This window comes from Oncorhynchus keta, chromosome 28 (assembly GCF_023373465.1).
Source record: "Oncorhynchus keta strain PuntledgeMale-10-30-2019 chromosome 28, Oket_V2, whole genome shotgun sequence".
Classification (NCBI taxonomy): domain Eukaryota; kingdom Metazoa; phylum Chordata; class Actinopteri; order Salmoniformes; family Salmonidae; genus Oncorhynchus; species Oncorhynchus keta.
The window spans coordinates 32,703,214-32,716,009 of NC_068448.1; the positions used below are offsets into that span (position 1 = coordinate 32,703,214).

At 44.5% G+C, this 12,796-nt stretch overlaps 1 protein-coding gene across 1 annotated transcript in view; it reads right to left on the minus strand.

The window, feature by feature from the left end:
* Positions 1–12,796, minus strand: part of LOC118360417 (neurotensin receptor type 1) — a 56,527-nt gene that overhangs the window by 18,279 nt on the left and 25,452 nt on the right. The window contains exon 2 of the mRNA XM_035739673.2: positions 1,558–1,759. Within this exon, the coding sequence (XP_035595566.2) occupies positions 1,558–1,759 (202 nt within the window). The remainder of the gene's footprint in view (positions 1–1,557; positions 1,760–12,796) is intronic.

Here is a 12,796-nt window from a genome sequence, read left to right on the forward strand (position 1 = left end):
ACATACACCTTAGCCAAATACATTTCAACTCAGTTCTTCACAATTCCTGACATTTCATCCTAGATTACAATTCCCTTTCTTAGGTCAGTTAGCATCACCACTTTATTATAAGAATGTGAAATGTCAGAATAATAGTAGAGAGATCTATTTAATCTTTTATTTCTTTCATCACATTCCCAGTGGGTCAGAAGTGTACATACACTCAATTAGTATTTAGTAGCATTGCCTTTAAATTGTTTAACTTGGGTCAAATATTTCGGGTAGCCTTCCACAAGCTTCCCACAACAAGTTGGATGAATTTTGTCCCATTCCTACTGACAGAGCTGGTGTAACTGAGTTAGGTTTGTAGGCCTCCTTGCTCGCACATGCTTTTTCAGTTCTGCCCACACATTTTCTATAGGATTGAGGTCAGGGCTTTGTGATGGCCACTCCAATACCTTGACTTTGTTGTCCTTAAGCCGTTTTGCCACAACTTTGAAAGTATGCTTGGGGTCATTGTCCATTTGGAAGACCCATTTGCCACCAAGCTTTAACTTCCTGACTGATGTCTTGCGATGTTGCTTCAATATATCCACATAATTTTCCATCCTCATGATGCCATCTATTATGTGAAGTGCACCAGTCCCTCCTGCAGCAAAGCGCCAACACAACATGATGCTGCCACCCCCGTGCTTCACGGTTGGGATGGAGTTCTTCAGCTTGCAAGCGTCCCCCTTTTTCCTCCAAACATAACGATGGTCATTATGGCCAAATAGTTATATTTTTGTTTCATCAGACTAGAGGACATTTCTCCAAAAAGTACGATCTTGGTCCCCATGTGCAGATGCAAACCGTAGTATGTTTTTATTATGGCGGTTTTGGAGCAGTGGCTTCTTCCTTGCTGAGCGGCCTTTCAGGTTATGTTGATGTGGGATTCGTTTTACTGTGAATATCGATACTTTTGTACCTGTTCGGTCCTTTGCTGTTGTTCTGGGATTGATTTGCACTTTTCGCAGCAAAGTACGTTCATCTCTAGGAGACAGAACGTGTCTCCTTCCTGAGCGGTATGACGGCTGCATGGTCCCATGGTGTTTATACTTGAGCACGATTGTTTGTACAGATGAACGTGGTACCTTCAGCTGTTTAGAAATTGCTCCCAAGGATGAACCAGACTTGTGGATGCCTACATATTCTTTTTCTAAGGTCTTGGCTGATTTCTTTTGATTTTCCCACGATGTCAAGCAAAGAGGCACTGAGTTTGAAGGTAGACCATGAAATACATCCACAGGTACATCTCCAATTGACTCAAATGATGTCAATTAGCCTATCAGAAGCTTCTAAAGCCATGACATCATTTTCTAGAAACTGCCAAAACTGTAGTTCTTTAACAATAAATTTGTGGAGTGGTTGAAAAACGAGTTTTAATGACTCCAACCTAACTGTATGTAAACTTCCGACTTCAACTGTTTAAGCATTTCTGCCAGTTAAAAGGCATAGTCTTGTGTTTAACTCTTCATAGCTGTGTGTGTGTGTGCGTGCGTGCTTGTATGTGTACACAAGTGAGCATTGTATACTTACGTAGAACCATGACTCCATGACGCAGAGACTGTGTGCGGTTTGGCTCCACAGCGATACTCAGCATGGTAGGGTTGCCTTCAATGATGCAGATACGGGTGTCCTGCTTCGTCTCTCTGAACATACGCAGCAGCTGACTGGCGATGACCCCATTCAGAGCAGATATGGCTACCATGGGAACCACAAAGGACAGGAACACATTCACCTGTCCAGAGAAAGGGAGGGGCAGTGAGATAAAATTAGTAAGACTGTGTACTTTTTGGAATTCTGCCAATGAGCCAATATAGTATTTGCCTCAAACAGTTTTGGAAATGCAATCATCAACGATCAAAAGACATATTGATTCCTTTTAAGTCTGTTTAAAAGTTGGTCTGAAAGAGAGAGAGTAAACAGTAGAGGAGAGGACAATGTGGAAGATGGCCCTGTACCTGTGTCTGGAAATAATTAGTTATATGTTATCTGATATCTGAATGCTACACCAGACAGACCAGAAGTTTCAGCCATGTTCCCCTCTCTTATTAGCTGCTGTCCTTTAATATCAGTGGTGGTGCTTGAACAATATGCGTTTCATCATTAGTATTCTGGGAACCCCTATCCCCACCCCACCCTACCTGCTGTGCCCCCACAGTCCCTGCCTTGCACCGCTTCCATTGCTTTTTCAAGCGCAACGATAATTTAGGATGAAAGATGTTAATCGTCTTAATTAACAGATTGCAGAATTTTAGCGGCTCTCAGTTTGCCTAGATTACATACTGATTAGGCTTGAAATGGGAGAAAACGGATAATGCCATGGTATGCTGTCAAAATAATAATTTGGGCAAGTGCTTTTGCAAAGCTGGTGCTGTAATGTGTGCCCAAGCTAAACCTTTGGATAATTATTTGTGTCATGCACTTTGTTGTGCTCATGGGGGGAGATAGGGGGTCCAACTAAATCACCCCAAACAACCCAAAACAGGTACCCAAAACAGATACGCAGAACAACCCAAAAGTACCCAAAGCAACCCAAAAACAAAAGTACCCAAAAGGAACACAAACTATCGGAGGAGCTTGGCGTGGATGTATCACCGGAGGATCTGGAGCGATGCCATCAGATCTTCATGAAACAGAAGAACGCTAAATACCCTTGCATGGTAATCTGTAAACTGTGAAACTATGCGACCAAAGTCAATATTCTGAAGACAAGGGGGAAAGGAGATTAAAATCCATGGCCAGTCCATTTGATTCATCTAGGATCTGTCTGCTAAACCGAGGGAAAAACGTAAGCAATTCCTTCTGTTCAAACAGTCACTGGAGGAAAAAGGAATAAAGACTCAATTCCGATTCCCGGCAGTGCTGTGGGTATGGAAGGGAACACAGAGGATGGAGTTCACATTCACCCTGAACAGAAGCCCTGAACAGGTTGCAGGAAATCTTTCCAGTTGAGAGCCCAATGCCCTAAAGGAGAGGAAGAAGCTGAAAAAAAGTGATAAGCATACTAGGCTACATACAGTGATGCCCAAGACCAGTTCAGACAATATTCTTTCCCCCTCCTCCAATACAATCTAGACTCAATCTTTTGTCCCCAAGTAACTGATCTTCTTTAGGAAGTAGGGATGGAATTAGCCGATGCCAATGAGATACATGGACAATGAAACACAATATAAATGGGAAATATAGCATGTATGTTAGTAATTGTCAATAATTGACCTGTTTGTGTGGGAGAGAGGGTGTGAGTGGGTGTATGTGCAAATGGGTATACACTGAGTATACCAAACATTAGGAATATTGAGTCTCCCCCCATCCCCCACTTTTGCCCTCAGAACAGCCTCAATTCATCAGGGCATGGACTCTACAAGGTGTCAAAAGCATTCCCATGTTGACTCCAATTCTTCCACCGTTGCTTCAAGTTGGCTGGATGTTGTTTGGGTGGTGGACCATTCTTGATACACACGGGAAACTGTTGGACATGAAAAACCCAGCAGCGTTGCAGTTCTGTACACAAACCGGTGTACCCGGCACCTACTACCAAACCCTGTTCAAAGGAACTTAAATATTTCAACTTGCCCATTCACCTTCTGGATGGCACAAATACACAATTCATGTCTCAATTGTCTCTAGGCTTAAAAATCCTTCTATAGCCTGTCTCCACCCCTTCATATACACTGATTGAAGTGTATTTAACAAGTGAAATCAATAAGGGATACTAGCTTTCACCTGGTCAGTCTGTCATGCAAAGTCCTTAATGTTTTGTACCCTCTGTGTGTTGTGTGTGAATGAAGGAGAATGGATGAGTAAGTAGATGTAGAGAGGGGTGTAGACGTGTCTGAGAAGAAGGGAGGGGGGAAAAGATGGATGTTGGGATAAACTTGCCCTAGGTGGGTAAAGAGAGGACATGTATGGGAGGGTGGAACAAGCTATGCTTGTTTGGCAAAAAGGGTGAGTAAAAAGTACAAATGTGACGTTGGAATAAACTTGGGTGGGGTAAAGGGAGGAGAACTGGGAGGGGTGGTGGAGAGGGATGGATTTGGTTTGGGATAGAGAGAGAAAGTGAGAAGGAAGGACTTCATTATATACTACAATGCTTTTTTTGTGTGACTTGCAAACCCATTGTAAAATGAATAAGAGTTCTGGACAGTTAAGAAAGGATGTTTAATCATTATTATACCTTGCTTGTCATAATAACAAAGGTTCAGTGGTGGTTATTGGTGAGAATAGAGAGGGGCTTTAGCCAGGGGATTGGGTTGGGGTGACTGGGAGGGCATCGGACATTTCTCTTAGGCGTGTGTGGTGCCTCCACTGATCCCATTTCAGTCTCTTGGTGGACCCTCTCTCCCAAATTAGACCCCAACAGCCACTAAACTTTAAATGATAAGGTAATACAAACTGACCACAGTACTTAACTGTCAGTCTTTCTTCAATGTATGTATAATGACATAATGTAACGGCGTTCTTCGTTTGTTGAAAGAGAGTCGGACCGAAATGCAGTGTGGTGGTTACTCATGTCTTTAATGAATGAAATGACGATACATGAAAATAACGTAATATACAAAAACAACAAAACGGAAAGTGAAACCTAATTACAGCCTATCTGGTGAACACTACACAGAGACAGGAACAATCACCCACAAAATACACAGTGAAACCCAGGCTACCTAAATACGGTTCCCAATCAGAGACAACGAGAATCACCTGACTCTGATTGAGAACCGCCTCAGGCAGCCAACCTATGCTACACCCGTACTCAGCCGCAATCCCAATGCCTACAAAACCCCAATACGAAAGACAACATTTAAACCCATGTCACACCCTGGCCTGACCAAATATATAACGAAAACACAAAACACTATGACCAAGGCGTGACAGAACCCCCCTAAGGTGCGGACTCCCGGACGCACCTCAAAACCATAGGGAGGGTCCGGGTGGGCGTCTGTCCATGGTGGCGGTTCCGGCTCGGGACATGGACCCCACTCCATTAATGTCATAGTTCCTCCCCTTCGCGTCCTGGGATAATCCACCCTCGCCGCCGACCATGGCCTAATAGTCCTCACCCAGAACCCCACTGAACTGAGGAGCAGCTCGTGACTGAGGGGCAGCTCGGGACTGAGGGGCAGCTCGGGACTGAGGGGCAGCTCGGGACTGAGGCAGCTCGGGACTGAGGGGAAGCTCGGGACTGAGGGGCAGCTCGGGACTGAGGGGCAGCTCGGAACTGAGGGGCAGCCCGGGACTGAGGGGAAGCCCAGTACTGAGAGAAAGCCCAGTACTGAGAGAAAGCCCAGTACTGAGAGGAAGCCCAGTACTGAGAGGAAACCCAGGCAAGTAGTAGGCTCCGGTAGATCCTGGCTGGCTGGCGGATCTGGAAGATTCTAGTTGACTAGCAGATCTGGAAGATTCTGGTTGACTGGCAGATCTGGAAGAGACTGGTTGACTGGCAGATCTGGAAGAATCTGGTTGACTGGCAGATCTAGAAGATCATGGCTGACTGGCGGATCTAGCTGCTCTATGCAGACTGACAGCTTTGGCTGCTCCATGCAGACTGGCAGCACCTGCAGACTGGCAGCTCCTTGCAGACTGGCAGCTCCTTGCAGACTGGCAGCTCCTTGCAGACTGACAGCTCCTTGCAGACTGACAGCTCTGGCTGCTCCATGCAGGCTGACAGCTCCTTGCAGACTGACAGCTCCTTGCAGACTGACAGCTCCTTGCAGACTGGCAGCTCTTTGCAGACTGACAGCTCTGGCTGCTTCATGCAGACTGACAGCTCTGGCTGCTTCATGCAGACTGACAGCTCCTTGCAGACTGACAGCTCCTTGCAGACTGACAGCTCTGGCTGCTCCATGCAGGCTGACAGCTCCTTGCAGACTGACAGCTCCTTGCAGACTGACAGCTCCTTGCAGACTGACAGCTCTTTGCAGACTGACAGCTCTGGCTGCTTCATGCAGACTGACAGCTCTGGCTGCTTCATGCAGACTGACAGTTCTGGCTGCTTCATACAGACTGACAGCTCTGACTGCTCCATGCAGGCTGGCAGCATCTTGCAGACTGGCAGCTCCTTGCAGACTGGCAGCTCCTTGCAGACTGGCAGCTCCTTGCAGACTGACAGCTCTGGCTGCTTCATGCAGACTGGCAGCTCAGGCTGCTCCGAACAGGCAGGAGGCCTGTTGTTATTATTCGACCATGCTGGTCATTTATGAACATTTGAACATCTTGGCAATGTTCTGTTATAATCTCCACCCGGCACAGCCAGAAGAGGACTGGCCACCCCACATAGCCTGGTTCCTCTCTAGGTTTCTTCCTAGGTTTTGGCCTTTCTAGGGAGTTTTTCCTAGCCACCGTGCTTCTCCACCTGCATTGCTTGCTGTTTGGGGTTTTAGGCTGGGTTTCTGTACAGCACTTTGAGATATCAGCTGATGTACGAAGGGCTATATAAATAAAATTTGATTTGTGGAGGCTCCGGCAGCGCTGTAGAGGAGGAAGGCTCTAGAAGCGCTGAACAGGCGGGAGACTCCGACAGCGCAGGAGGGAAGTAAGGCTCTGATAGCGCTGAACAGACAGGAGACTCCAGCAGCGCTGTAAAGGAGGAAGGCTTTGATAGCGCTGAACAGGCGGGAGGCTCCGGCAGCGCAGGAGAGGCGAGGCGCACTGTAGGCCTGATGCGTGGTGCTGGCACTGGTGGTACTGGGCCGAGGACACGCACAGGAAGCCTGGTGCGGGGAGCTGCTACCGGAGGACTAGTGTGTGGAGGTGGCTCTGGATAGACCGGACCGTGCAGGCGCACTGGAGCTCTTGAGCACCGAGCCTGCCCAACCTTACCTGGCTCGATGCCCACTCTAGCCCGGCCAATACGAAGGGCTGGTATGAACCGCACTGAGCTATGCACCCGCACTGGAAACACTGTGCGCTCCATAGCATAACACGGTGCCTGCCCGGTCTCTCTAGCCCCCCAGTAAGCACAGGGAGTTTGCGCAGGTCTCCTACCTGGCATAGCCATACTCCCTGTAAGCCCCCCCCCAATAATTTTTCTGGGCTGACTCTCAGGCTTCCATCCGCGTCGCCGTGCTGCCTCCTCATACCAGCGCCTCTCCTCTTTTGCCGCCTCCAGTTCTTCCTTGGGACGGCGATATTCTCCGGGCTGAGCCCAGGGTCCTTTTCCGTCTAATATCTCCTCCCAAGTCCAGAAGTCCTTTGATCGCTGCTCCTCACGATTAACAGGGAGAGTTGGCTCAGGTCTGACTCCTGACTCTGCCACTCTCTCCCTGAGCCTCCCCCCAATACATTTTTGGGGCTGCTTTTCGGGCTTCCCTCTGCGCCGTCGTGATTGCCTCTCCAACTCCATTCTCCTATAGCCCTCTTCGCACTGCTCCAGCGAATCCCAGGCGGGCGCCGGCACTCTCTCTGGGTCGACCGCCCACCTGTCTATTTCTTCCCACGTCGTATACTCCATACCTATGCTGTCCATAACGTCCTCCCTTCGCTGCTCCTGCTGCCTGTTACCACGCCACTCGGTCCGTGTGTGGTGGCTGATTCTGTATCGGCGTTCTTCGTTTGTTGAAAGAGAGTCGGACCGAAATGCAGTGTGGTGGTTACTCATGTCTTTAATGAATGAAATGACGATACATGAAAATAATGTAATATACAAAAACAACAAAACGAAATGTGAAACCTAATTACAGCCTATCTGGTGAACACTACACAGAGACAGGAACAATCACCCACAAAATACACAGTGAAACCCAGGCTACCTAAATACGGTTCCCAATCAGAGACAACGAGAATCACCTGACTCTGATTGAGAACTGCCTCAGGCAGCCAACCTATGCTACACCCCTACTCAGCCGCAATCCCAATGCCTACAAAACCCCAATACGAAAGACAACATTTAAACCCATGTCACACCCTGGCCTGACCAAATATATAACGAAAACACAAAACACTATGACCAAGGCATGACACATAATGCACATTAGGAGAGGAGTTTGAGCTAAGAAGACCTAAAAAGGCACAGCCGCTCAAGTACAAAGACGTGTCATGCTTTATGTTTTTGGTCTGCTGAGTCCACATGCCCACACATTCGAAGTGTATTCAGACCCCTTGACTTTTGCCACATTTTGTTACATTACAGCCTTATCCTAAAATGTATTACATTATTTTAATCCCCCGCATCAATCGACACACAATTCCCCATAATGACAAAGCGAAAAGGGTTGTAAATTGTTTTATTTTGCACATGTATAAAATTTAAAAATAACTACAGAAATACATAATTTAGATAAGTATTCAGACCCTTTGCTATGAGACTCAAAATTGAGCGCAGGTGAATCCTGTTTCCATTGATCATACATGAGTTGTTTCAACAAATTCGAGTCCACCTGTGGTAAATTCAAATGATTGGACATGATTTGGAAAGGCACACACTTGTCTATATAAGGTCCCACAGTTGACAGTGCGTGTCAGAGAAAAAATCAAGCCATGAGGTCGAAGCAATTGTCTGCAGAGCACCGATACAGGATTTAATTTATATTATGGTGCTTCTATTCCAAGAGAAATTCAATTACATTTTACAGTAGCCTATGTCTTTCCTACCTAAAACATTCGTTAATAGATTTGAAGTCCTTTAAAATAGAAACGACGTATCATAATGTTATAAAGTAGAATATAAACTAGATACTGGCTAATGAGGGTAGGGTAGGCTAAATAATTACAGCCGAATAGGCCAATTAAAATAATAGCTATAAAGGAAATGAAAAATGCTAGGTAGAGCAGGCCCAGAGAAAAATTGTATCTGGTCGAATTACACTCTTCGCTCTTACAGTGCCTTCAGAAAGTATTCATACCCCTTGACTGATTCTACAGTTTGTTGTGTTACAGCCTGAATTCCAAATTGATTAAATCATTAAAACAGCTCACCCATCTACACACAATAACACATAATAACAAAGGGAAAACATGTTTTCAGATATTTTTGCAAATTGTTTGAAGATTAAATACAAAAAAATCTCATTTACAGTGCATCGGAAAGTATGTACTGTGCCATTCGGAATCCTGAGTGGTGCAATGGTCTAAGACACTGCATCTCAGTGCAAGACGTGTCACTGCAGTACCTGGTTCGAATCCAGGCTGCGTCACATTCGGCTGTGATTGGGCGGCGCACAATTGGCCCTGCGTCGTCCGGATTGGCGCGTCGTCCGGATTGGCCAGGTTAGGCAATCATTGTAAATGAGAATTTGTTCTTAACTGACTTGCCTAGTTAAAGAAAGGTTAAATAATAATATATTTAGAGCCTTTCACTTTTTCCACATTTTGTTATGAACTGCCTCATTCTAAAATGTATTAAAAGCGTTGTTTTCCCCCTCATCAAGCTACACACAATACCCCATAATGACAAAGCAAAAACAGGGTTTTAGAAATGTTTGCATATTTTTTTTAAAAATAATCTGATGTGACCGACCTGCTCAATTCGGATTTAAGTAGCAACGTTTGAAATTATGTTTTTTACATTGGATAAAAGTAGGGACTCAGAGCTAGAAAATTGTATATTATACACTAAAGTTGAGAAGAAATGGGAAAGTAATTCTGCTTTGAAAATGTATAAACTTGTAACCCCACTTTTGAGAAAATGGCCCTTGAATGAATTGGTAAACCTACTGGGTAGCTCTTCTTTGTCCACACCCATTCAGCATACAGTGGGACAAAAAAGTATTTAGTCAGCCACCAATTGTGCAAGTTCTCCCACTTAAAAAGATGAGGCCTGTAATTTTCATCATAGGTACACTTCAACTATGACAGACAAAATGAGAGAGAAAAAAATCCCCAAAATCACATTGTAGGATTTTAAATGAATTTATTTGCAAATTATGGTGGAAAATAAGTATTTGGTCACCTACAAACATGGAAGATTTATGGCTATCACAGACCTGTAACTTATTCTTTAAAAGGCTCCTCTGTCCTCCATTCGTAACCTTACAAAATTGTAGACCTGCACCAGGTTGGGAAGACTGAATCTGAAATAGGTAAGCAGCTTGGTTTGAAGAAATCAACTGTGGGAGCAATTATTAGGAAATGGAAGACATACAAGACCACTGATAATCTCCCTCGATCTGGGGCTCCACGCAAGATCTCACCCCGTGGGGTCAAAATGATCACAAGAACGGTGAGCAAAAATCCCAGAACTACATGGGGGGACCTAGTGAATGACCTGCAGAGAGCTGGGACCAAAGTAACAAAGCCTACCATCAGTAACACACTACGCCGCCAGGGACTCAAATCCTGCAGTGCCAGACGAGTCCACCTGCTTAAGCCAGTACATGTCCAGGCCCGTCTGAAGTTTGCTAGAGAGCATTTGGATGATCTAGAAGAAGGTTGGGAGAATGTCATATGGTCAGATGAAACCAAAATATAACTTTTTGGTAAAAACTCAACTCGTTGTGTTTGGAGGACAAAGAATGCTGAGTTGCATCCAAAGAACACCATACCTACTGTGAACCATGGGGGTGGAAACATCATGCTTTGGGGCTGTTTTTCTGCAAAGGGACCAGGACGACTGATCCGTGTAAAGGAAAGAATGAATGGGGCCATGTATCATGAGATTTTGAGTGAAAACCTCATTCCATCAGCAAGGGCATTGAAAATGAAACGTGGCTGGGTCTTTCAGCATGACAATGATCCCAAACACACTGCCCGGTCAACGAAGGAGTGGCTTCGTAAGAAGCATTTCAAGGTCCTGGAGTGGCCTAGCCAGTCTCCAGATCTCAACCCCATAGAAAATCTTTGGAGGGAGTTGAAAGTCCGTGTTGCCCAGCAACAGCCCTAAAACATCACTGCTCTAGAGGAGATCTGCATGGAGGAATGGGCCAAAATACCAGCAACAGTGTGTGAAAAACTTGTGAAGACTTACAGAAAACATTTGACCTCTGTCATTGCCAACAAAGTGTATATAACAAAGTATTGAGAGAAACTTTTGTTATTGACCAAATACTTATTTTCCACCATAATTTGCAAATAAATTCATAAAAAATCCTACAATGTGATTTTCTGGATTTGTTTTTCTAATTTTGTCTGTCATAATTGAAGTGTACCTATGATGAAAATTACAGGCCTCTCTCATCTTTTTAAGTGGAAGAACTTGCACAATTTGTGGCTGACTAAATACTTTTTTGCCCCACTGTATATATTGATTGCAATTATTTCAGAATGAGTGAGCGTTCATGTGCAAAGGATTAGCATTTCAATGGTTATAATTATCAACTCTGTAGTGCCTTCTCAGCTGACCCCCCCCTACTCCCCTTTTGTCTCTTACAAGCCACCATGCCGGTTTAGTCCACTAGGGCACATTCTCCTATAATTTCCTTGTAACCATATCTACTTTGTTGTGCATTTCTGTGAGTACTTAGTTAGTAAATAAATAATTTTAAGACAATTGATGTATGGATGACTCATAGTGAAGACTGGGTTCGTGCAGATAACCAACAATTTACAATGTTTGGAATGAGGTAATGACTTCCTAGTTAATTACAGTTACATGATTAATCAGTTTAATCACATAATAATAATTACAGAGAGTTATTTGATAAATAAGTCTTCAGTTTTAATGATGCCAAAGACACAACATATTTGATGCCCCCGTGCGAGGATTCTAAGATAGAATTAGACTTTGCTGTTGTCACAGCTGTTGAAGGAACTGGAGCAAGGTGCAGCGTGGTAAACGTACATTTTCTCTTTTATTCGAAATTACGCCGACAAAACAAACAATACAAAACAAACCATGAAGCTTCAGACTATGTGCCATCAAACAAAGTTAACTTCCCACAAACACAGGTGGGAAGAAGAGTACCTAAGTATGGCTCCCAATCAAAGACAATGATAGACAGCTGTCCCTGATTGAGAACCATACCCGGCCAAAACGTAGAAATAGAAAATCATAGAAACACAAAACATAGAAGGCCCACCCCAACTCACGCCCTGACCAAACCAAAATAGAGACCTAAATAGGATCTCTAAGGTCAGGGTGTGACAGCTGTTGAATTCTATATATCAATTGTGCAAACAGAATTGTACAAACAGACTGCTTTCTATACAAATTGGTTGGTTGCGTGTGTATTCCCATTGGAACAAGCTATTACGGAGCACCTCCGGTCGTGTGTCGTTAGCGTCAGAGCAATGAGTGAAACATTCCAGATTTAGTCCGTTAGGCCAAACGGTACTATTTCTGTTGGTCAATATTAACTCCTAGAGCAAGTACATAGAGCCAGTAAGGTTAGAAATTAGAAGATATCTGTTCCTTGACCGAGCCAAAGTATTCTGTCCTCCTACCGCACTAAGCAAGTGGGGCAGACCACAGGCATATAAACATAACGCTATGCCGAATGGGTTAATGTAAGACGTCACTAGTAAACCCACCCTTTCCATGGTGAGAGGACCCTATTTTGTGCTTGGAAGTCATATTTCTGAACAACGTAGGATTAGCTTGCACGGGATGCTAAGCTAACAAAATGGAAACATTATTTCCTGTGTCCATTTAAATTCCTCCGCCTTGCGTGACGGAAGTCCAGCCCTTTGTACTTCCATTTGATTTCAGCATTCTGCATCACTGGTGGTGAAGAATCGCAAGTACATCTCTTAAAATAAGTAGGGTAAATCCAAACGTGCATCACGTTAAGATATCCAGCCAATCGCAATTGACTGGATATCGATGTTTCATTCAATTTAACTAACAAGTGAAATTGACAGATTTACCTTTTAAATAATATCCAATTTTATTGGGCTTCTACAA